Genomic DNA, 25,878 nt, shown 5'->3' with positions numbered 1-25,878 from the left:
TATACTGAAGTAAATGTGCACTAACACACTTCAATATACCGCAGTAAAAGTGCACTAATGCACTTCAATATACTGCAGTACAAGTGCACTAACACATTTTAATATACTGCAGTAAAACTGCACGAATGCACTTTAATATACTGCAGTAAATATGGTTTAACACATTTCAATATTCTTCAGTAAAACTGCACTAACACACTTCATTATACTGCAGTAAACGTGCTTTAAAGCACTTCAATATACTTTAGTAAAACTGCACTAACACACTTTATTATACTGCAGTAAATGTGCTCTAACACACTTCAATATATTGCAGTAAATGTGTATTAACATACTTCAATATACTACAGTAAACGTGCATTAACACACTTCAATATACTGCAGTAAACGTGCATTACCACACTTCATTATACTGCAGTAAACCTGCCTTGACACACTAAACTGACACTACAGTAAAATGAACGGTCGCATTACACTCATGCTGCACTATCACTAAATTCATACTACACTAATACTTTACACTCATAATAGAATAACACTAGCACACTTTAGCACACTAAATCACTAGTATCAGTGAATAGAGCCCTGTTCTATCTATCTCCATCCCAATATCACACTGCAAATGGCTGCTCTGGGAAGGAAACTTTTATAGTGTGGGGTGGGACTATGAGCAATGAGCCATGGTGGGAGAGGGCCATCATGACTGTGTCCAGTCAGGGCTCTGACAGTGCTATGTGCTCTGATTGGGCAATGTCTTTATTGCTTGAGCTAATCAGGGCTTCCAATGCACTGTGCAATGAGCATTTGGAGAAATAGTCAATCACTCTGACAAAGCAGGTGTTCACCAAAAGGGGGAACAGCCAAAGTTCGGACCAAACCATTTGCCCAACAATATTGATATATAGTGCCTCTTAGTGACGCAAAATGGAGCAACATTGTGTGCTGGAACAATTAGTTTTCTAGCACATGATTTCCCACTGCCACTCTGAAGTCCTGGAAACAGGGAGGAGATACTGCATCTGTCCCATCCCTGTTCTGGATCAAAAGCTACATTTAAAATTACATTTTAATTTTAAGTTTATCACTGAAATTAGTGTGCAAAACTTTGTGAAATATTGTTACTGACTTATTTAGCTGACTGTCTATAAATAGTGTTTTAAAACAAAAGTTAGAGGTGGGTAAAAATAGAAATATACAACATGTTTATTGTAATTCCTTCCAATGATGAGGGTATGTGGTCTGGTTTTCGCACCTCTTTTCCTGGCCAGCCAGTGTATATGTATGGATAAGGATCTATTGTGAATGTATGAAATGGTCCTCATCTCATTTTTTTTTCTGTTCTCAAAAGGAGGGTTAACATTGTTTACAAAAATGTGTACTGTCCATTTCATTTCAAAAAATAAAGGTCCCCCAAAAATTCATACAATGTAAATCTAACATCAATCATGTCATCTAGTAATGTAAAACTAGTTAAAATTTCCAGTTCCTTAGACTTGCTACATAGCCCAAATTCTCATCTATCTAAGACGGAACCAATGTGAGTTAATTTTAGCCAGAAAAACTTTAGTGAAAGCATGGAAGAAGCCAAACATCCTTGCAATATCCGTGAACGTACAGCCACCTTTAATGACACCCACTCCAAATTCCTTACTTTTTGGTTAGATTATAATAATCATACGAATACTGATCACTTCCTCCTTTCAATAGGACATGCTAATAGAGGCATCATAATACATATGCATTCAACTAATACCCACAACCCACACCATTTATACTTCCTTCTCCCACCTTAATTACCCCCTTATGCTATTTATTATCCTAATGTTTTCATATTGAAATGTTTTGTCTTTGTGGAAATGCTCTTACCTATCTTTCTCTGTATTCCTATTTCTTATTTTCTTTTTCTTCAATATTCTTGTTCAACCCTTTTTGCCTTCTTCACCTCTGGTCTAACAGAGGTCAAATTCAACTCCTTCTCACTACTCTCTTCATATAATTTATGGTGCATGCTTGCTCTCCACCATCATGGAACTTTTATATGTCAAGCCAAATGTATTATCCGCAATATATCAATGTTTCAGCAGAATGCTGATTTATTTTATGTACAATTACCATGTCTGTTACCCTTAAAACTGCATTATTACGCTTCATTTTTGTATTCCTCATGTATATGCATTGTTCTAATTGCTATTCTTCATTAAATGTGTACTTTGGTATCTTGTGTATATAACAGCTTTATGTTAAAATCTTCAAATAAACTTTTGTGAAACAAAATTCAAATTTTTATAAAGACCAGTGGGGCACACTACAGCATTACCAAATCCTTTTAACATTTTGAGTAAAAAAGAACTAATTTCTTGCCATGAAGTAAAAAGTTAATGTCCTGGTCTCATCACGTGACCTAATGCCTTAGGAAGGTTCTAACTCTTCTCCCCTTTGTAACAAAAAACTAACAAAAATAGTTATTTCTTAAAAGAGAAGTATGGACTTAAAAAACCTCAAACATTTATACTCACCTAGGTGGATGTAGTATCAATGTGATTCTGCATCTGTCCCCCACCATCTCTGCAGTGAGAACTAAGCAATAAAGAATGCTGATTGCTTAGTTCTACTCATCCGCTATTAGCAAAGAGCCATGCTCTGCCCCTCCAGCACTCACTGGAGCACTTGGCTGTGCAGAGGATGGTAGGGGCTGGCTCAGGCTGAGCCAGGAGCCGGTCTAGGTATCTGGGAGGATCCTGACTGTAAAATTGGTATCTTTCCTTAGCCTGAACCAGCTAAATGATGCCAGCCGACAAGGGACACCGTGAGCCGAAAACAGGTCACAGGAGTGCAGAATGAACTGCTGTTCTGCAACCTACAGGAGAAGTACAGCCAAAATAGCTTTGGCTATGCTTCTTCTTTAAGTTTCACCATTTAGGATATAACAAGACATATGTCCTCCTTCAGTAAAACTGTCATATGTAAAGGTCCTGTGTAAGTTAAGACTTAAGTGATTCATAAACAATATAGTATACTGGCGCAAAGAAAGGAGAGGGAAACCAATAGTTACTACCTTACCCAATCACAATGTCTAATGCACATATACACATGAAAAGTCCATATTGAGTCCATGTGTATACAAACTCCTTTGGCACTGAAGGCTGCTCTGTCACAAGTGAGAAGAAAAACTTGTAGGATACTGTAGAAAGAAGACAGGCGCCACTCTAAGTGCAGTAAGGGAAGTTTAAAAAGGTAGATCAATGCACACCAATATACTCACAATTGAGCAGGTGAGAAAGGCAACATATAACATATTATCTTGTCCCTCCATAAGGTGGGTTTGTCTGGGTGTCCCAGGCAGTCTATAGTGCTCTGCTGTAGCTGATGGATGTTGGCACTTCCTGGTGACTAGGGACGCAGAGATGGACATCCGGCGGCACTCCCCCGATCGTGACATAAGGACGTAATTGTTGGAAATACAACAGCTTTCAGCTTATCCGATAAACTGCAGTTCATCGAATAGGACAGTAGATGTCGCTAATGCTTAGTGATATGCTATGCATTCTCTATGATGTAAATACAGGTGCATAAAAAGATTGCAATGCTCAACCACAGCAAACTGAAGACGCACTAGCAGCGCTCAAATAAAGTGCAACCCAAATGGCTGGGGAATACAGTCAATGAAAGTTCATGCACAGTGCCCGAATGACCTCCAGAAATGGCAGTCCAAAGCAAATATCCTTAGACGTTCTCCACACAGGACCCTTCACCTCACCACGGTGCTCACCCTTAAGGTAATACACTCACCAGATATCAGGTCGAAGAAAGCCCAAAAAACATGCCGATCGCCAGCTGAGAATGGACCATCCGACCTCCACCCTAAAAGGGAACTGACCTCCACCAGACAAGCTCCTGACTGGTCTCAGATGACCCGGTATGTGTGGTGATCTCAAAAATGGCCCAAACGGTCAAAGGCAGTACATGTGGAAATAATAAGGTCTCATAGAGCAGTATTGTTTGGCCGAAACCTCTTTATTTCCCACAAACAAACATTCCCCTGTAGCAAATGCACTTACACACAATAATAAAAGACAGGCATTAAAAGCTTATTGAGGAGTAACCTGCGTGTTGCAGCCGGTCCCCGTGCTGGGTGTTTGCCGCTGGTACCTTAGCTGGAGCGAGCATCCGGGTTCGGCGCCTGACGCAGGCGTACCTCGTGACCACACCCTGACGCGTTTCGTCAGCAAGTGACTTCAACAGAGGGCGTGGAGGTACGCCTGCGTCAGACGCCGAACCCGGATGCTCGCTCCAGCTAAGGTACCAGCGGCGAACACCCAGCACGGGGACCGGCTGCAACATGCAGGTTACACCTCAATAAGCTTTTAATGCCTGTCTTTTATTATTGTGTGTAAGTGCAATTGCTACAGGGGAATGTTTGTTTGTGGGAAATAAAGAGGTTTTGGCCAAACAATACTGCTCTATGAGACCTTATTATTTCCACATGTACTGCCTTTGACCGTTTGGGCCGTTTTTGAGATCACCACACATACCGGGTCATCTGAGACCAGTCAGGAGCTTGTCTGGTGGAGGTCGGTTCCCTTTTACGGTGGAGGTCAGATGGTCCATTCTCAGCTGGCGATCGGCATGTTTTTTGGGCTTTCTTTGACCTGATATCTGGTGAGTGTATTACCTTAAGGGTGAGCACCGTGGTGAGGTGAAGGGTCCTGTGTGGAGAACGTCTAAGGATATTTGCTTTGGACTGCCATTTCTGGAGGTCATTCGGGCACTGTGCATGAACTTTCATTGACTGTATTCCCCAGCCATTTGGGTTGCACTTTATTTGAGCGCTGCTAGTGCGTCTTCAGTTTGCTGTGGTTGAGCATTGCAATCTTTTTATGCACCTGTATTTATTTGATTTTATGTTATAGCAGCAGCTTACACTTTTATGTGTTGATATATGTTTTTATATTCTAATTTTAAAACATTTACTCAAGCGCCGGGTGAGCAGGTTTTTTAGTCCCCCGGTTTTGTCCATACTTGCTCCTTTTTCACATTCTCTATGATGTGTTGTCATTTCCTGTACACTGCACTGTACTTGTTGGTTATCTCTTCCTGTCTGTGTTCTTCTTACAAATGAGAAGGTGACATCTTTGATATCTGTGTTATGTTCCAATAAAGAAGCCAGTTCCTGTTTACTCCACAATGTCTGATCTGAATGGACTCCGCTGCACCCAGTGATCGCACTCTGCAACAGGTTATGGGCCCAGGATCCGGATAAAGATCGACATAAGGAAGCTTTCCAGTGACATCTCCAAAGACAAGTAAGACTGTTCATATATAAAGGAGGGGAAAATGTCTGGAAACTCAGAACTTAAACTCTCAGTGGCCAAGCTGAACAATGACAATTATCAGCTATGGAAGTTTAAAGTGGAAATGCTATTATCTAGAGATGACTTGTGGGAGGTTACCACCACAGAGAGGCCACAGGACAATAATCAGGACTGGGACAAGAAAAACAGACAGGCACGGGCCACCATAAGCTTACTAGTGGAGGATGATCAGCTCATACATATACGCCATGAGGACACAGCGAAAGGCATGTGGGTCATTCTAAATAGACTGCATGAAAGATCCAGTTTAAACAGCAAGCTGTTTCTACTGCGGAAACTTTACAAAATGAGACTTAGCAGAGAACAGGACATGCAGGAGCACATAAACGCAATGCTGGAAGTGATTGCGCAACTCAGATCAATCGGGGAGAATATAACATACAGCCACGCAGCAGCCATGTTGTTATGCAGTTTGCCCGATACATATACTGCACTGATCAATGCACTGGAGACACGACCTGAGACAGATCTGACACTAACATTTGTAAAAACCAGGCTCATAGATGAGTATCAGAGAAGAAAGGAATTAGTGCATGACTCCACAGAAACCGACACCAGAACCGCTCTTAAAGCTACAGACGCAAGGTTACACAGGAAAGAGACCAGAGTGTGTTTCAGATGCCACAAACAGGGACACATAAAGAAAGACTGTACTATATGGAAAGCAGAGCAAAGAAGAGAACGTCCATCTTATGCTAAACAAAAGGTCAAAGCCACAATCAATGATCCATGGGAAGGAAACTGGAATGCCACATTTAAAGCGACAGGCAACAATAAATGTCAAAGCTGGTGCATCGTTTCGGGGCAACCAGTCACATGACAAGTGATAGAAGTTTTTTCACAGAACTTGATCTGAACAACAGAGAAACTATTTATCTTGCAGATGGAAGCAAAATACATGCAGAAGGATATGGGCATGGAACCCTTGTATGCCCTGATGATGCGGAACACAATCTAGCCATACCAGTGAAAGATGTGCTTTATGTTCCTTATCTAGAAGGAGGATTCTTATCTGTGAAGCGTCTAACAGCCAAGGTGACAAGTGTTCAATCCTAAAACGGCAACCAGACAGTAGCAAGTGCCAAGCTGGATGATCATCTATATCACCTCGACACAGTGAAGGAAAAGGTGAGACTATGTACACACAAGCACAATGACTGTATACATATATGGCACAGACGTCTAGGTCACAGACACCCAGAATGCATACAGGAATTACAGAGGAGGAATCTGACAAGGGATCTAACAATATCCCCTTGTCCAGTTACTGTTAAGTGTGAATGTTGCATTAAATCCAAAGCTACAATAGCAACACTTCCCAAAGTCAATCAGAAGAGAGCTTCAAGACCACTTGACTTAGTTCACAGTGACGTGTGTGGTCCCCTAAACCCACCTACACCTGGAGGCAACAAGTACATAGTGCCTTTCATAGATGACTATTCAAGATACACAGTCACCTACCTAATACAACACAAGAGTGAAGTTTTTGACAAATTACAAGACTATATAATAAAGACCAGTAACAAGTTTCAGAGGAAGCCTCTCATACTTCGGAGCAACAATGGAGGTGAATTCACAGGATATAAGATACAAGAGTACTTAAAACAGAATGGAATAGAACATCAAAAGACAGTCCCATATACACCAGAACAAAATGGAGTAGCTGAAAGAAAGAACAGAACTCTGAGTGAAATGATCAGATGTATGCTGACAGACTCTGGACTACCACAAAAATACTGGGGTGAAGCAGCTATGACAGCTACATATTTGCAGAACAGACTTCTTTCCAGAACAATAGAGAAAACTCCATATGAACTTTGGCACAATGAGAAGCCAAATGTAAAACACCTAAGAGTTTTTGGATGCAAAGCATTTATCTACATACCTGAAGAAAAACTCACCAAACTCCAAAACAGAGCATTTGAAGGTATCTTTGTTGGATACAGTGACAATGTCAAGGGTTACAGAATCCTTAATCCCAAAACAGACAAGGTTACCGTTAGCAACAGCATAACTTTTGTTGAAGATTTAAGAGACAATGTAATGACAACAGTAGAAGCAAGAATAGAAGAGAAAACTGACATTGACCAGCCCATCTCTGTAACTTCTGAACAAACAGTTGAAGTGAGTGCAGACTCTACCAGTACTGAAGAGCAGACACAAGAAGGCTCAGACACAAAACCGAGACGTTCAACAAGAGAAAACAAATGTAAACCACCAGTACGTCTCTCATACAAAGCAAGTACTGCCAGTATCAATGAACCTGCAACCTGGGAAGAAATATCTCAGCTTTCAGAACAAGAAGAAAGTAAATGGATAAAGGCTGCTGATGAAGAGATAAAATCCATGCATGACACTAAAACATGGACACTTACAGAACTACCACCCGGAAGGAAAGCCATAGGCTGTAAATTGACTTTTAAAGTGAAATACAATGCAGATGGCACAATTGAGCGATACAAAGCAAGACTAGTAGCCAAGGGCTATTCTCAAAAATACGGAGAGGACTATGACGAGACATTTGCACCAGTAGTCAAGCACACTACAATACGGACTTTACTGACAGTAGCCGTCACAAGGAAAATGCAAGTGAAACATTTTGATGTAAAAACCGCGTTTCTACATGTCGAGCTAACAGAAGAAATTTACATGGAACAGCCGCCAGGGTTCAAAGATGAACAAAGGCCAGACCTAGTATGCAAACTTTTCAGGAGTATATATGGTCTAAAGCAAGCAGCCAGAGCGTGGAATATAAAAATAAATGAAGTGCTTACACATCAAAACTTTCTGAGGAGTAAAGCAGACCCCTGCTTATACACAAAGAAATTGGCAGACAGATGGGTCTATATGCTTATTTATATGGATGATATCCTGATTTGCTTTGAGCAAGAAGGGGATGAAGTAGAAATACTAGAAAAACTAAATCAGAACTTCAACACCAAAGATCTTGGCAACATAAAGAATTACCTCGGCATCCAGATCGAAAGAGAGGAAGATGGCAGCTTTCTTCTGAACCAAAGACACAAAATACAAGAAATAATTGAAACATTTGGAATGGAAGACGCCAAACCAGTAAAGTCTCCTATGGAAACCAACTACCTAAAGGAGATGAATTGCCAAGATAACCAATTACCTACCAATTCTCAATACAGGAAGGCAATAGGGAAATTGCTGTATCTTACCACTGCTACAAGGCCGGACATTGCAGCAACTGTTGGAATCCTATGCAGAAAGGTTTCAATGTCAAGTCAAAAGGACTGGAATGCTGTAAAGCGAATCATTCGCTATCTTAAAGGGAGTTTGCACTACAAGTTAAAGTTACCAGCAAGTGATGAAAGCACCTTAACAGGATATGTGGATGCTGACTGGGCAGGAGACACCAGCGACAGGAAATCTACCAGTGGATACTTATTTTTTCTGTCAGGAGGTGCCATCAGTTGGACTAGCAAAAAGCAACTCTCTGTTTCACTGTCGTCTACTGAAGTAGAATACGTTGCTGCAGCGCAGGCAAGCCAAGAAGTTATATGGCTGAGACAGCTATTAACAGACTTGGGTCAACCACAGTTGGGACCAACAGAAATCTATGAGGACAATCAAGGATGCCTCGCACTCGCGCGCATAGAAGGAGTTAATTCAAGAACCAAGCACATTGATGTGAAGTTCCACTTTCTTAGGGATCTTCAAGAGCAAGGTCTTCTTGAGTTACTTTATTGCCCAACCGAGGATATGACAGCAGATATCCTTACAAAGCCTCTGACCGCTGAAAGACACTCAAGGCTTACAAAGAAGATGGGTTTAATAGACTAAGCCTTAGCTGTTGAGAAGGGGTGTTGGAGATACAACAGCTTTCAGCTTATCCGATAAACAGCAGTTCATCGAATAGGACAGTAGATGTCGCTAATGCTTAGTGATATGCTATGCATTCTCTATGATGTGTTGTCATTTCCTGTACACTGCACTGTACTTGTTGGTTATCTCTTCCTGTCTGTGTTCTTCTTACAAATGAGAAGGTGACATCTTTGATATCTGTGTTATGTTCCAATAAAGAAGCCAGTTCCTGTTTACTCCACAATGTCTGAGCTGAATGGACTCCGCTGCACCCAGTGATCGCATTCTGCAACAGTAATGACGTAGGCTAGGCGACGCGTTGTTGGAGCATGCGCTCCTTCCTCAGGCCTCAAGAGCATACGTCCTTCCTCAGGCCTACATCATCACGTCCTTACGTCACGACCGGGGAGTGCCCCTGGATGTCCATCTCTGCGTCCCTAGTCACCAGGAAGTGCCGACATTCATCGGCTACATCGGAGCACTATAGACTGCCTGGGACACCTGGATGGACGGACAAGATAATATGTTATATGTTGCCTTTCTCACCTGCTCAATTGTGAGTATATCGGTGTGCATTGATCTACCTTATTAAACTCTCCTTACTGCACTTAGAGTGGCGCCTGTCTTCTTTCTACAGTATTCTTAAGTGATTCATAGCCTATAGAAAGCTTTCTATCTTTTGCTCCTATAAGCTGAACAGGATGGCAACTGAGTGAATGAAGGGTGAGTATGTGCTTCTGGGAAAAGTGAGATTAAAGTGTATCTGTGGCTGTGAAATGCATGGGAAATGCACAGGTTAATTTTAACACATATAAGATTATTTACATAAAATTACAATTTTCACTTAAATATTTTAAGTATTTAAAAGACTATGGTTTTCCTTCAATATGGTAGAAAAGTTACTACTGTGCAACACAAACATTCTCATGTTTGCAGATGTATAATAAAGATTTATGAGACTATTGCAGTGAGACATATGAGCAATATATATCTAAAATCTTTGGCTGTATAGCAGGAGTTTTTACACAGTTTAGAGTTGATGCACTATTGTGGCATGTTTCTGGGAATTGGAGTAAAGACTAAAAATAATAGTTTAGGGTTAAGCAACCTTATAGCAAGAGGGACACCACTGTTACATCACTTTCCCCTATCATCAGCCTCTTCACAAAAGGAGGGAAGGAGTGGCTGGATGCTGTAGACGCCGCTATTAGTAAAAGCTAATGGGATAGGTGGGGGGTATGTTGTCTTACACTGACCACAGAAGATATAGACATGCTATGCTCTTGCACAGACTGCCTGTATCTAATGGTGTGATGATATGAGGCATAACCTGAACACACAGCACGGCTTGGCTGCAGTGCTTAGCACAGTCAGTTTACTATCAGGAGGAGGGGCACAGGCAGGATCAACCAGGTAATTGAGAAGAACAACAGGCATGATTACAATATTATTATGAAAAAACACATAGAAATACGCTAAAGACCCAGTGGAATTTTGTTTCACGTTTACAAACACTTTAAGCTTATATGAACACAATATATACATTTTATTTGAACAATAAATAGTAATACTACCATGTTTTTCTTTAAATTGTTATAAAGAAGTTCATTTTTCATACCTTAATCCAAAAGTCACCTCATACATTGAGGAAAGATGTAAGATGACAGCTTAGCTTCATATTTTCAATTTCCTTTTAATAGAAGCTGACAGGAAGGAACAGAGTGGACAGTTTATTTTTTCTTGCTCATTGATGATCTTAGAAAACTTATAAAAGACACACTCTACTAAAATGTCACCAATCTTTCTTTCTTTTTTTTTGCGGCTGTATAAGTAGATTATCAAAAAGGCTGAGGTTACGAAATCTCAAAGGATGTGTACAGGTATAAATATTAATTGTATCGGTAAAGAAAAGGTTTGAAAATATTTGAAAATATAATTGATTGTATAAGGCATGACAGCTATGAAATGTTTGGATCCTTCACATGACCTGTCAAAATGTAACACTTGATAACATAATTAATCTTGGAGATACTATAACAGTACTTAAATTAAACACAAAGTTAAGGTATATTTTTAAATCACTTTTGTTCTATGTTCTATTTATCCTTAATAAACTCTTTTTCTCTTTAAGGTTTATGATGGAAAACACAGTTCTTCCCGACTTCTAGGTGCCTTTACAAAAAATGAGTTATTAAAGGTAATACTCAACAGTACATCAAATCATTTGTGGATAGAGTTTAATACAAATGGATCGGACACTGACATTGGATTTCACCTAACTTACAGCAGTAAGTAGCCCAAACTGTTTTTTGGAGACATTCATTTTCTCATTTTAAAGAGTAGGCTCAATTATTATTGTTATAATGATTTTCTCAGTAATAAGTAACACATTTATGAGCTTGTAACTACCAAGAATAACGAGCCTAATATGGTCATATTGATAAAAACTCTATCGATTTCAGTTTACATATTTAACTGGGCATTGATATAGTAATCAGTTGAAGTAAAAATAATTAGGGAGAAATACAATAAAAATATTGTGGTTTATAAATAAAGAGGAAAATTGAATAATCAAAGCAAATAAATAATCAAAAAGAAGATAAATAAAACATAGTATCAGCAAATAAAATATTAGTTAGGGCCCTAAAGCTTGGTACGCACTTCTGATTTTTTTTTTTTATTCAACCAGTGGGTTGAATGAAAAAAAGACCCTCACAGATACCCGCATCCATACAAGCGATGTGGTTGCAGGGATTTCCCCTGCTGCATGATTACATTCTGACAGCGGGGATTCCACCCTTCACCCATCAGAATACACTAATCAGTGCACCACCCACTGGCTTCAGCTGCTGCTCAAATGATGGTTTTCTAGCAGGACTGTTCAACAGAAGCCATTCTCATGATCTGCTTCTGGTGAAAAGAGGTGGGTACACATGGATCAAAATCCTGCCAATTCTTGCGGAACTGGATACATTTTGATACGTATATAGCCAGCTTATCCCAGAAATTCAAAGTATACTATTTCAAAGGGAGGACAATAGGTAAGCTCAGTAAAGGCCTGTTTCGGTAGCCTTCATATGCTGATTTAGACCTTCATATACAGTAATTAAATTATAAAAGTAATTTTAAATGTATATTAAAAATAGAAAAAAAATCTATTTTTATTCTTATCAATTAATTACTTTTTAAAATGAGTTTTACTACATGTATATATATATATATATATGTATATATATATATATACACATTTTCAGGAGCCAAACAAAATATCTGGACATAATATAAACAGATCCTTGACAGAAAATGTAAAAAGGAGTTCAGTATATAACATTTTTGATATGGGTATTTCTCAGTTGCCAGATGAGGCTTGTTTTTGAAAATGGCGATTTTAACATGTCAACATAATAGGATAACTTGGCGGGGAGAATGCATAGACTCTTCCCTCCTGAAACAGTCGCTCAATTGCAGATCACAAAAGCAGTGCATTTGCCTGCACCAGAGTGCGTTTGCCTGCACCGGATTGTATAAAACAACCATGCGATCCGGTGCGGTGTAAATTAAAAAAGGTACATGCGCTTTTTTTGGTGCAATGCGGTGTAATTTGAGCGCAATAATTTAGAATTTGTAACATACCTTTTACAATAGCTGTGGATAAGCTATAGAGTGCTAGCAGCAGCCGAATTACAAATTTGAATACATATATATTGATAGTGATAGAGGGTTACACACTATACTGTATATTGAGCCTAAGTGTATGTCTTCTTTTAGAGTTTTGTGGTAAAAAAAAAGTAGGAATGAAGAAATTGTGTATACTTTCAAAAATATATAATAATAATGTTTATAATTGTTTCACTAAATAAAATTGCCTTCTGGAGGTTTGTTCATGCCATCCGAATATGGAGGGTATAACCTAATTTTCACTGGTCTACAAGGAGAAAGCCTCAGAAATGAAAGTAGCTAAATGTTACCAGAATTGGGTCACTAATAAGGGAAAATTAAGTCCTGAGTATTAATTGGATTCAATTTCCAAGACACAGCTTCAGGTCAAAATTGCATCAAAATAATTTAAATTTGCGAGTGGATGTGCAATTATGAGTCATACCTTACTGCAAAATGTGATAACGCAATGAGAATGGTGCCATTTCAATCATTTTAAATGCATCTTTTTATTGATATCAATAACCTAACTTTCCATTGATTTATTGTTTTTTCATGTAACTTTTGTCCCGATCCCCTATTTTCTATCCAAAATATAGGTGGTATGCCTTTTTTACCACTGCCATCATACTGCACTTTTGAGATGAAAATGTAATCTTGCCACAAATGTAGCAGATGTTATCTGCATGGTTTACGCAGTTTTGGGGCATCTTAGCTTCAGGGAAAATATCCTGCAACTGTTCCTTGGCAATGTTAGGCAATGACTCTTTTACAAGCTACCAGATATAACTGTATGATGCGTAGATCTGACTAGGACAAATGTACCTTGCAATAAAAGAACACTACTTTACAATTAGGTAATAATCGCTAGTCTCAAAGTGAAGATACATTTATACACTTCTATGTGGTACCATTTTCATTGTTCTATCTTAATTTGTCAAGAATTTACGAGGCATCATGATCATCAGACACCTCTCTTCCTTGTAGGCAAATATACTCACCTGTGTATAAATCTTTATTGTGAAATATCTTGAAAACTTTAGCCAACCAGCACCTTTATCACCTGTTTTCTAACTCATCTAATCAAAATATGTAAGAATTAGCATATTATTATCTCAGAGGTCGACAACTTCCCAAAATTTGTAGACCAGTGTTTTACTAAATGGGATACATAAAATGTTTCACCTTAGCTTTTTCTAGTGTCCAGGTGTTTTAAACTGGAAAGATTCACGAAACTAACTAGAATTTAAAGCGTTGAATATAACTGAATTTCGTTGGAGTCTGTCACAACTGCTACATCCATTTAAAAATCCACAGGGTCCATTGCAGTGCTGTGCAATACAAATATAAAGAAGAATTGTAATTCATTCATGCAGAAGTTTGCAAAAGCAGCATGAAGGAAAAATGTAGCAACACCTTCATGGAGATTTTTCTGTTCCCTGTGGACCGTCCTGCTGTGCCAATCTCCACTATCTACAAAGGGAATACTGACTGAACTGTTGGAATAAATACTGCAGTAGCTGGTCATGTACTTTCCTATTCATTTACTCACAAATGTATGCGTGTTTCATAGTTTTTAAAGAGTTTCTGCTGACAGAAGTGAGAAAATTTTATTTAAGATTACTTTTGGTTTTGTGACTGAAAACAAATGATAATAAAATAATACTAGTCAAAGAAACAATTATAAATAAACCTACATAAAATAAGATAATGTCCATTTATAAATTATTTTCATACTGAGTTATTTGAATTTGTTCTCCAGGTACTGGCAAATCACCAGCAGTGACTTTAGAGTCTTTGCCTAAAGCTGGCCATACATGGATTGAAATTCCGCCGGTTCAGCAGGGACTGTCAAAATTTTGATCCATATATAGGAACCCTGATTGTGCACAAGTCGATCGATGATCAACTTGTGCACAACCAACCTGTTAGGTTTTTCCTGAATGATTAGTGCTGCATTTGGCATGAGAACATTGAGGGACAGTCTACAGCCACAGCATTGGGAGCACTGTCTGCTGAGGAACAGAAGATAGGGTAAGTAAAAGTGCTTTTACTCCCCCTAAACTTAAATGAGCAGTTAAACTTTGTAACATGGATGCAGCTTTGGTTCAAGGGATTTTCAGGTTTGCCTGGACTTTAATCATCAATTAAATTTATTTAATATGTAAGCGGGAATTTAAAAATCAAATCCAATTGAAATGAATAAAACAAATGCTCACGTAATAATAACATCATATAAACAGTGTGATACTGGGTCCACTTAAAACTTCATTAGTTCAAAACTAATGAGTCACATTTTCTATTCACCTTAATATTTGGATATAGGTCTTTCTTTTTTTTTTTTTTTTCAATAAAAGCTTTATTGAATCGCAATAATAAACATGTACAGTATTAACAATGGCAGTATGACATATTGGTATAACTGTACAACATGTACATAAATTACAACATCATGTAATGTTGGATCAAAAGTTAGTGCAACAACATAAAACATGTAAGTCAGCTCCTGAGGTATAATAGGGGTGTCTAAACTGGATACCCTCTCTCAGATGAGACAGGACCAAAGACATATGCCTGTCTCAAAGAAGGCCACTAGAGGGCGGGGAAGGAAGCGAAGATAGGAATTAAAGAAGACGAGTAAAAAGGAAAGAGAAGGAGAAGGAAAAGTAAAGGGAAGGGAGGGGGAGGTAATGGAGTACTATTGATTATTGGTACTTGATCAAGTAGCTCATTGTAGAAGCGTATACTAAAGGTCCAGATGGAATGTGAGGGTTAATTGTGAGATTGCTAATCTTCAGTCATTTTTTTAAAATCCGAAGAAAGAGTAAATATCAACCATGGTCTCCACATGTCATGGAAGGGTCCGCTAATTTCTTTTTTGATGGCTAGAGTTTCCTCCATTTCATATGTGGAAGTTACCTTGTCTACCCAATTCTTAGTCGAGGGGACGGATTTGGAATTCCAGTATAAAGGTATAAGAGATTTGGCCGCGTTGAGTAGATGTCTCGTTAGAGACTTTTTATATGACCTATATGAGGTCTTTCTTATCTGTGGAGAATTACACAATGAAGGAGCAGAGGTTAATTTAGAAATGATGACAAAATGACTATCTTGTGCGTTTCTTTTTTGTTTTAACTCCTTTCTGCCAAAGGGTAACAAAAATGGTAATGCCTAAGCACAATTTTGCAACTTAGACATATATTAGTAAAACCGTACATATCATCACAACTTCTTTGTGCATCCAAGTGCATTATACCTTGTTTTTCTTCAGGATAAATTGGGCTTTTATTGTGGCAAATGGTAATGAATATCTCCTGATTTTTTGGGTTTTTTTTATTAAAAGAAAACTTGTCCAAATTAGTAAAAAAAAAAAAATAATTAATTCATTTAGCTGTGTATTTATTGTTACTACCATAACCTACCACCAAAGAACGACCTAAAATAACTTCTGTTTCTCCTGAAGATCGCAAAGATATCACATATGCCTATTTTGATGTGTTGATAATTTATGTATGATTTGGCTACAGTAAAGAGTGAGTTGGTTGTCCAGGGAGGGTTTGATGATGAGCCTATCGGGAGAATTTCACTATTGGTTTAGTTGATACAAAGGCCAGAACAGAGTCTGAATTCATCAAAGGTTGTCTTAATGGTGGTCATGTCAGAAGTCAGTTTTGCTGAGAATATGTGTACGTTGTCAGCGAATAAAACAGTACGTAGTTCATGGTCACCTACATGTATCCCGTGTATTGGAGCCTGTTCAGTTAGGTATCTGGAAAGAGGTTCCAGTACTAGGTTGAAGAGCAAAGAAGAGAGAGGGAACCCTTGGCTTGTTCCTTTGTAGAGGCAGGAATCATCAGAGAGTAGATCTGCCACCACCAGTCTGGCTGTGGGAGAGGTGTACATTGAATATAAAAGGTGATTAAAGCACTCCGTAAAGACCATTTTGGTTAGGAACATTAACAGCTAGTTGAAACTAACGTTATCGAAAGCTTTCTCCGCGTCCAGAGTGATGATGGCAAAGTCCCCCCGGGCTAATTTTAGTATGTCCTAGAACCATCAAGACCTTTCTAAATGTTTAAGATGGCTGTTCTCCCCATGACAAAGCCTGACTGAGCAGGATGTATCAGAGTGGGGAAAATATTTGTGATCCAGACTTAAGAGTGATATGGGTCTGTATGATCCTGGCTTGAGAGGATCTTTCCCTTTTTTTGTAAGTAGCTTAATAATGGCTTGATTCCCTGTGGTTAAGTATGGGCCTCCTATGCCGTTATAGACACTAAGAAGAGTAGGTTTGACTGTCTTTTGAAGGGTCATACAGAATTCACCTATGAACTCATCAGGACTGGGGGCCTTGTTGGGGGCTAAATGAATAATAGTAGTTAAGAGTGCGGATATAGATATAGGAGCATTTAGGGTCTCAAGTTGGGAAGGGGAGATCATCGGAAGATGTAGTTCATCTAGGAATTGCTGTGCGATACATTTGTCAATGGAGTCAAAGGCATATAGGGAGGATTAGAATTGTAACATGACATTGTTGACCTGGTGTGGTGTGTTTTTGATGGTGCCTGAGGTGTCTCGCAGAGATGTAATAAAAGTAGGGTGATGTGGATCCTTGCAGGAAAAAGCTTATCCTTGCTCAAAGCTTACCTGTTTTGTTACCGTATTTGTGTAGTGTAGCATCCAAATGTGCTCGTTTGGTGAGCTCAAGAGTGTCAGCCCACTTGTTGAAGGCATGTTTGGCTGCCTTCCATTCAGCTCTGTTTTCAGGGGAATTTTGAGTGGAGAGGGAGTGCTGAGCAAGTCTGAGACAGGAGCTTGCTTCTCTATAATTTGTTAAGGAATATGTATTATATGAGGTAGCTTAAGAGATGACCCTACCCCTAAGATAGGCCTTACCTGTTTCCTAGAACAAATTGGGGTTATCTACAGTATCTCCCAAAAGTGAGTACACCTCTCACATTTTTGTAAATATTTTATTAGATCTTTTCATGTGAAAACACTGATGAAATGACATGTTGCTACAATGTAAAGTAGAGTGTACAGCTTGGATAACAGTGTAAATTTGCTGTCCCCTCAAAATACTCAACACACAGCCATTAATGTCTAAATAACTGGTAACAAAAGTGAGTACACCCCTAAGTGAAAATGTCCAAATTGGGCCCAAAGTGTCAATATTTTGTGTGGCCACCATTATTTTCCAGCACTGCCTAAACCCTCTTGGGCATGGAGTTAACAAGAGCTTCACAGGTTCCCACTTGAGTTCTCTTCCACTCCTCCATGAGGACATCTGGAGGTCTGGAGACATGCTTGGCCAGTCCATCACCTTTACCCTCAGCTTCTTTATCAAGGCAGTGGTTGTTTTGAAGGTGTGTTTGGGGTCGTTATCATGTTGGAATACTGCCCTGCGGCCCAGTTTTCCGAAGGGAGAGGGATAATGCTCTGTTTCAGTATGCCACAGAACATGTTGGCATTCATGGTTCCCTCAATGAACTGTAGCTCCCCAGTGCCGTCAGCACTCATGCAGCCCCAGACCATGACACTCCCATCACAATGCTTGACTGTAGGCAAGACACACTTGTCATTGTACTCCTCACCTGGTTGCCGCCACACAAACCTGAAACCATCTGAACCAAGTAGATTTGTTATAATAAAATAAGACCACAGGACATGGTTCCAGTAATTTATGTCCTTAGTCTGCTTGTCTTCAGCAAACTGTTTGCAGGCTTTCTTGTGCATCATCATTAGAAGAGGCTTCCTTCTGGGATGACAGCCATACAGAACAATTTGATGCAGTGTGCGGTGTATGGTCTGAGCACTGGCAGGCTGACCCCCCACCCCTTCAACCTCTGCAGCAATGCTGGCAGCATTCATACATTTATTTCCCAAAGACAACCTCTGGATATGACACTGAGCTTGTGCACTCAACTTTTATGGTCGACCATGGCGAGGTCTGTTCTGAGTGGAACCTGTCCTGAAAAAATACCACTGTATGGTCTTGGCACTGTGCTACAGCTCAGTTTCAGGGTCTTGGCAATCTTCTTATAGCCTAAGTCATCTTTATGTAGAGCAACAATTCTTTTTTTCAGATCTTCAGAGAGTTCTTTTCCATGAGGTGCCATGTTGAACTTCCAGTGACCAGTATGAGAGAGCGAGAGCGATAACAACAAATTGAACACACCTGCTCCCCATTCGCACCTTAGACCTTGTAACACTAACAAGTTACATGACACCGGGGAGGGAAAATGTCTAATTTGGCCCAATTTGGGCATTTTCACTTAGGGGTGTACTCACTTTTGTTGCCAGCGGTTTAGACAAATAATGGCTGTGTGTTGAGTTATTTTGAAGGGACAGCAAATTTTCACTGTTATACAAGCTGTACACTCACAACTAGGGTTAAGCGAACCCGGACTGTATTGCTCGTGTTCGTACCGGACTTTTGGGTATTCAGTACCCGGACCCGAACCCGGACATTTCACTGTATGTTCGGGTACTGTCCGTTGTTCGGTAACATGATTTTAATGTTTTGGCGCGGGTTTTAATGGCGCGCTTTTAACAGCCAATCAGCAAGCGTTTAACTAGTGTGCCCTAGAAGCCATCACAGCCATGTCTAGTAATGGCATGGCTGTGATAGGCCAGTGCAGCATGTGACCCAGACTCTATATAAGCTGGAGTCACACAGCGCCGCGCGTCACTCTGCTAATACTATACTAAGGAGAGGTTCCTGACTGCTGCTGCTGAGGGACAGATAGGACTTTACTATAGGGTGAGGCTGGAGAAATTGCTTTTAGGGAAAGCATAGGAAGAACAATCTTCTTTATCATACAGCAATCTACATTGATTTGATTTTGTGGGGTGCAGTGAACGATGTTTTTGCCAGGAGGGAGAGATAGCAGTTTACTGTAGGGCCAGGCTGGAGAGATTGTTTTTAGGGAAAGCATAGATAGGAACAATCTGCTTTAATCAGACAGCGATCTACATTGATTATATTGTGTGGGAGTGCAGTAAAACGATCTTTATGCCCTGACCTGAGCCAAGTGAGGAGGAGAAGGGAGAAACAAAAAAACTTTTATCAGTCTGTTAGGCGTGCGGTGCTGCACATTTCATGCAACCTCAGTGCATATGTGTGTTCTTAATCTGCATTTAAAAAAAGAAAAAACATTTTTTCCTTCATATTTAACCGCTTGCCGACCGCCGCAAGTACATATACTGCGGCGGTCAGCCCCGGCCAGGCAAAGTGACGTACTGGTACGTCACTAGCTGGTGGGCCAATAGGGGGCGAGCGCCGCCGGAGGCGCGCTCCCGCCCCCGCTCGTTCACAGACACCTCCGCGCGAGTGACCGGTGGACACGATGTTCGCCGGTCACTCGCGATCGTCCGCTTTGAAGGGAGAAAGGCAGGCGGCTAATGTAAACAAAGCCGCCTGTCATTCTTCCCTGTGTAACAGCAGAGATCTAACGGTCCTGCTATGTAGGACCGTATATCTCTGCTGTTACATGTAAAGCCACATCCCTGCACAGTTAGAAACATGCCCCTAGGGACACACTTAACCCCTCCTTCTCCAATAAAGTTAACCCCTTCCCTGCCAGTGTCATTTTTACAGTAACAGTGCATATATATAGCACTGATTACTGTAGTAATGTCACTGGTACCCCCAAAAGTGTCAAAAATGTCAGTCAAGGGTCCGATCTGTCCGCCGCAATGTCGCAGTCCCGCAAAAAAAATCGCAGATCGCTGCCATTACTCGTTAAAAAAAAATAACAAAAATGACAAAAATCTTTCCCTTAGTTAGTAAACGCAATAACTTTTGCGCAAACCAATCAAAATACGATTATTGTGATTTGTTTTACCAAACATATGTAGCAGAAAACAAATTGGCCAAAAATGTTAAAAAATTTTTGGGGGGAATTTCATATAAAAAATTTTAAAAATATTGTTATTTTTGCAAAATTGTCGCTCTTTTTTTGTTTATAGCGCATGATCAAAAAATCGCACCGGTGATCAAATACCACCAAAAGAAAGCTCTATTTGTGGGAAAAAAGGGCTTAAAATTAGTTTAGGTACAGCATCGCATGACCGCGCAATTGTCCATTAAAGTCACGCAGTGCCGAATAGCAAAATAGGGCCTGGTCAGGAAGGGGGTAAAATCTTCCGGGGCTTAAGTGGTTAACTTTAAAGACTGTATGTCAGACAGACATTGCTTTTCTAACCTCCTGTTCAAAAAGCACCAATGTGAGTGGAAAATAATTATTTTACAGTATTTAGGGTAAAAAAATAATTTTTCAGTTTTTCATTCATACATTATAGTGAGATACACCCATTGCATACTGTTGTATTGCGCCGTGCAATAAAAAAAAAACTATTTAGGGGACAAAAGAGTTTATTGCTGCCCTGTCCGCATATGTTACAGTGACATACACCCATTGCATACTGTGGTATTGCACCGTGCAATAAAAAAAACATTTAGGGGCAAAAAGTTTATTGCGGCCTTGTCCGCATATGTTCCAGTGAAATACACCCATTGCATACTGTGGTATTGCGCCGTAAAATAAAAAAACTATTTAGGGGACAAAAGAGTTTACTGCTTCCCTGTCCACATATGTTACAGTGACATACACCCATTGCATACTGTTCTATTGCGCTGTGCAATAAAAAAAAACGATTTAGGGGACAGAAAGATATTAAATTGCTGCTTAGTCTGTATCTGTACGTGTGAGATACACTCGTTGGATACTGTTGTTCTAGTGCGCTATTCAATAAACACCCATTTAGGGAAAATATATTACATTGCGGCTTAGTCTGCATATTTTACTGTGAGATACACTCGTTTTATAATGTTGTTCTAGTCCGCTATTCAATAAACACCCATTTAGGGAAAAAATATGAAATTGCGGCCTAGTCTGTATCTGTACGTGTGAGATACACCCGTTGTATACTGTTATTCTAGTCTGCTATTCAATAAACACCCATTTAGGGAAAAAATATTAAATTGCGTCCTAGTCTGTATCTGTACGTGTGAGATACACCCGTTGTATACTGTTGTTCTAGTCTGCTATTCAATAAACACCCATTTAGGGAAAAAATATTAAATTGCGTCCTAGTCTGTATCTGTACGTGTGAGATACACCCGTTGTATACTGTTGTTCTAGTCTGCTATTCAATAAACACCCATTTAGGGAAAAAATATTAAATTGCGGCCTAGTCTGTATCTGTACGCATGAGATACACCTGTTGTATACTGTTGTATTGCACCTTGCAATAAAAACCCATTTCGGGAAAGATCCAAAATTCAATAAATATGAGGAGAAAGTCAAATAAGGGACATGGCCGGGGTCGTGGTATTGCTGGTGGAGCTCCTGTTGCAAGGAGAGGACATGTTTGATCTGTACCAGCTACACACACAGGTTAAACACCTTCCTCAGCTGCGAGTAGGCGACAGAACCTGCAGCAGTATTTGGCAGGGCCTAATGTCCTCTACAAAGGTTGAGGCCAGAAGAAGTACAGGCAATAGTAGATTGGGTTGCTGACGGTGCCTCCAGTTCCTTCACATTGTCTCCCACCCAGTCTTCTGCTGAAAGGTCAGAGTTGGCACCTGCAGCCGATGTCCATCAAACTGTCACCGCACCCCCTTGCAAATCAGCCAAGCAGTCTGAGCCCCAATTCATTCAGGAATTTCTTCACGAGCTGCAGTGGAGTGCACATCTCAAAAACCAAGAAAGGTCTCTGGCCCTGAATGCAAACATTTCAAAATTCCTGGCCTTTGAAATGCTGTCATTCCTGCTGGTGGAGACGCAGAGTTTTAAGAGCCTTATGGCAGTGGCTGTCCCACAGTATGTCGTGCGCAAAATCAGGTGTGCACTGCGCAACGCCATCTGTGACAAGGTCTACCTAACTACAGATACGTGGACCAGTAAGCACGGTCAGGGACGTTATATCTCCCTAACAGCACACTGGGTAAATGCAGTGTCAGCTTGGCCTGAGGCGGATAGCAGTTTGGCGAATGTCCTTCCACCACCGAGGATTGCAGGGCACTTCAGTTTGCCTCCTGTTCCTAACTCCTCCTACTCCACTTCCTCATCCCCTACCGCATCCTCTTCTGGTCAGCGTAACACCTTCACCACCAACTTCAGCACAGCCAGGGGTAAACGACAGCAGGCAGTTTAAAAACTTGCCTGTTTGGGTGAAAAACCACACACCGTGCAGGAGTTGTGGAGGGGCATTGAACTGCAGACCAATGAGTGGTTGCTGCCAGTGAGCCTCAAGCCCGGCCTGGTGGTGTGCGATAACGGGCGAAATCTTATAGCAGCTCTGGGCCTAGCCAGTTCGACACACATCCCTTGCTTGGCACATGTGCTGAATTTGGTGGTGCAGAGGTTCCTTAGAAATTACCCCAATATGTCAGAGCTGCTGCACAAAGTGCGGGCCATTTGTGCGCATTTTCGACATTCTCACCCTGCTGCTGCTCGCCTGTCAGTGCTGCAGCATAACTTTGGCCTTCCCGCTCACCGCCTCATATGTGACGTGCCCACAAGGTGGAACTCCACCTTGCACATGCTGGCCAGACTGTGCGAGCAGCAGCAGGCCATAGTGGAGTCTCAGCTGCAGCACGCACACGTGAGTCGCTCTGCGGAACAGCACCACTTCACCACCAATAACTGGGCCACCATGCGAGACCTGTGTGCCTTGTTGCGCTGTTTCAAGTACTCCACCAACATGGCCAGTGCCGATGACGCCGTTCTCAGCTTAACTATCCCACTTCTATGCCTTCTTGAAAAAACACTTCGGGCGATGATGGAAGAGGATGTGGCACAGGATGAGGAGGATGAAGAGGTAACATTTCCAAGGCTATCAGGGCAATCATTCGCAAGTGGTTTTGAGGGCAGGTTTCTGCACACACAAACGCCAGGGACACAATTGTCCAGCATGGGCACAGTTCTGGAGGATGACGAGGATGAGGAGGAGGAGATGGAGGAGGATATGGAACCATGTTCACAGCAGGGTGGCACCCAGGCCAGCTCATGGCCATCACTGGTGCGTGGCTGGGGGGATACGGAGGACACAGAGGATACGCCTCCCACAGAGGACAGCTTTTCCTTGCCTCTGGGCAGCCTGGCACACATGAGCGATTACATGCTGCAGTATCTCCGCAATGACCGCCGAGTTTCCCACATAGTAACTTGTGCTGATTACTGGGTGGCCACCCTGCTGGTTCCCCGTTACAAGGACAACGTACCGTTCTTAATTCCCTCACTGGAGCGTGATCGCAAGATGGGCGAATACAAGCGCACGCTGGTAGACGTGCTGCTGGTGGACTCCCACCTGACAGCGGGGGCACAGTGGAAGGCCAAGGCAGGGGAGGAGGAGGAAGAGGTTGCAAATGCTGCCAGGGCACTGCCAGCACCTCAGAAGGCAGGGTTAGCATGGCCAACGTGTGGAAAAGCTTTGTCAGCACGCCACAACAAGCAGCAGCACCAGCAGCAGATATGGAATGTCTTAGCAGGAGGCAGCATTTCACTAACATGGTGGAGCAGTATGTGTGTACATACCTAGACGTACTGAATGATGGGTCTGCCCCCTTCAACTTCTGGGTCTCCAAGTTGGGCACATGACCTGAGCTTTCCCTTTACGCATTGGAGGTGCTGGCCTTCTCTGCAGCCAGTGTATTATCTGAACGGGTATTTAGCACGGCTGGGGGCGTTATCACAGACAAGAGCATCCACCTGTCCAGAGCCAATGTGGACAAGCTCCAGTGTTGCCAACCGCCCGTAGATTTACGGACAGCCCGTAAAAACAGGGCACTTTTCTCCTGCCCGTAAATGCCCGTAGCAGGAGAAAAGTGCCCGTAAATCTATGTCGGCGGCGGCACTGTCAGAACTGCGCGTGCGCGGCGCGCAGTTCCGAAGATCCCCGAGCTCTCTCGCACTCGCAGAGAGATGCAGACTCGCACTGGATGATGATCGTCGCCGGACGAGTGCCATGGCCCGCCTGCGCCCGCCCCTGCCTCCGCCCCTGCCCCCGCCCCCCGCCGTCATTTAAATTTTCCCGCCGGCCGCCAGGCACTGCGCCAGCAGTATGGAGTGGAGTCTGTGCTGCAGCGCAGCTGTGGAGTGTGGACAAGAACTAGAACTCTAGAAGATGCCGCTGGACGGACGGATGGTGGAGTGGAGTGGACAGAGCAGACAGGCTGCGACAGCAGAGGCAGAGAGAGCACACAGAAGAGCAGGAGGACTGGTCTGGTGAGTGGGGTTCTGAGCCACCGAGGCTCAGACACTCAGCTAGCAGTAGCAGCGTAGACTGTCACTGAAGTAGTAGAGAGATGAGTCAGGGGGCAGAGGACATCAGTGTCCTGCTCCTGTGCCCCCTTCACCTCTCCACAGGTTACTGCAGAGTCACACAGCTTCACTCTGCAGTAATGTCACTGATATTGCTATGGAGAGGTGAAGGGGACTTAGGAGGAGGACACTGATGTGGAGAGCTAAGGTAAGAAACTACTGTGAGGGGGTGAGGAGGGCACTTCCATTGTCCACGCAGGCTCTGACCACCCCCCTGTGCCATGACCGCAGTCTCTGACCACCCCCTGTGCCATGACCGCAGTCTCTGACCACCCCCTGTGCCATGACCGCAGTCTCTGACCACCCCCTGTACCATGTCCGCAGTCTCTGACCACCTCCCTGTGCCATGACCGCAGTCTCTGACCACCCCCTGTGCCATGACCGCAGTCTCTGACCACCCCCTGTACCATGTCCGCAGTCTCTGACCACCTCCCTGTGCCATGACCGCAGTCTCTGACCACCCCCTGTACCATGTCCGCAGTCTCTGACCACCTCCCTGTGCCATGACCGCAGTCTCTGACCACCCCCTGTACCATGTCCGCAGTCTCTGACCACCCCCTGTACCATGTCCGCAGTCTCTGACCACCCCCCTGTGCCATGACCGCAGTCTCTGACCACCCCCTGTGCCATGACCGCAGTCTCTGACCACCCCCTGTGCCATGACCGCAGTCTCTGACCACCCCCTGTACCAT

General features: G+C 42.0%; 1 protein-coding gene across 1 annotated transcript in view; it reads left to right on the top strand.

Annotated features, from left to right (window-relative positions):
- CSMD1 (CUB and Sushi multiple domains 1) overlaps positions 1-25,878 on the top strand; it is a 2,644,830-nt gene that overhangs the window by 1,937,298 nt on the left and 681,654 nt on the right. Inside the window, exon 23 of the mRNA XM_082250071.1 lies at positions 11,332-11,488. Within this exon, the coding sequence (XP_082106197.1) occupies positions 11,332-11,488 (157 nt within the window). The remainder of the gene's footprint in view (positions 1-11,331; positions 11,489-25,878) is intronic.

The sequence above is a fragment of the Pelophylax lessonae genome, assembly GCF_965119305.1.
Source record: "Pelophylax lessonae genome assembly, chromosome: 3".
NCBI lineage: Eukaryota > Metazoa > Chordata > Amphibia > Anura > Ranidae > Pelophylax > Pelophylax lessonae.
Note: the sequence above shows the minus strand (reverse complement) of the source record. Positions and strands in the feature narration are given on the sequence as shown.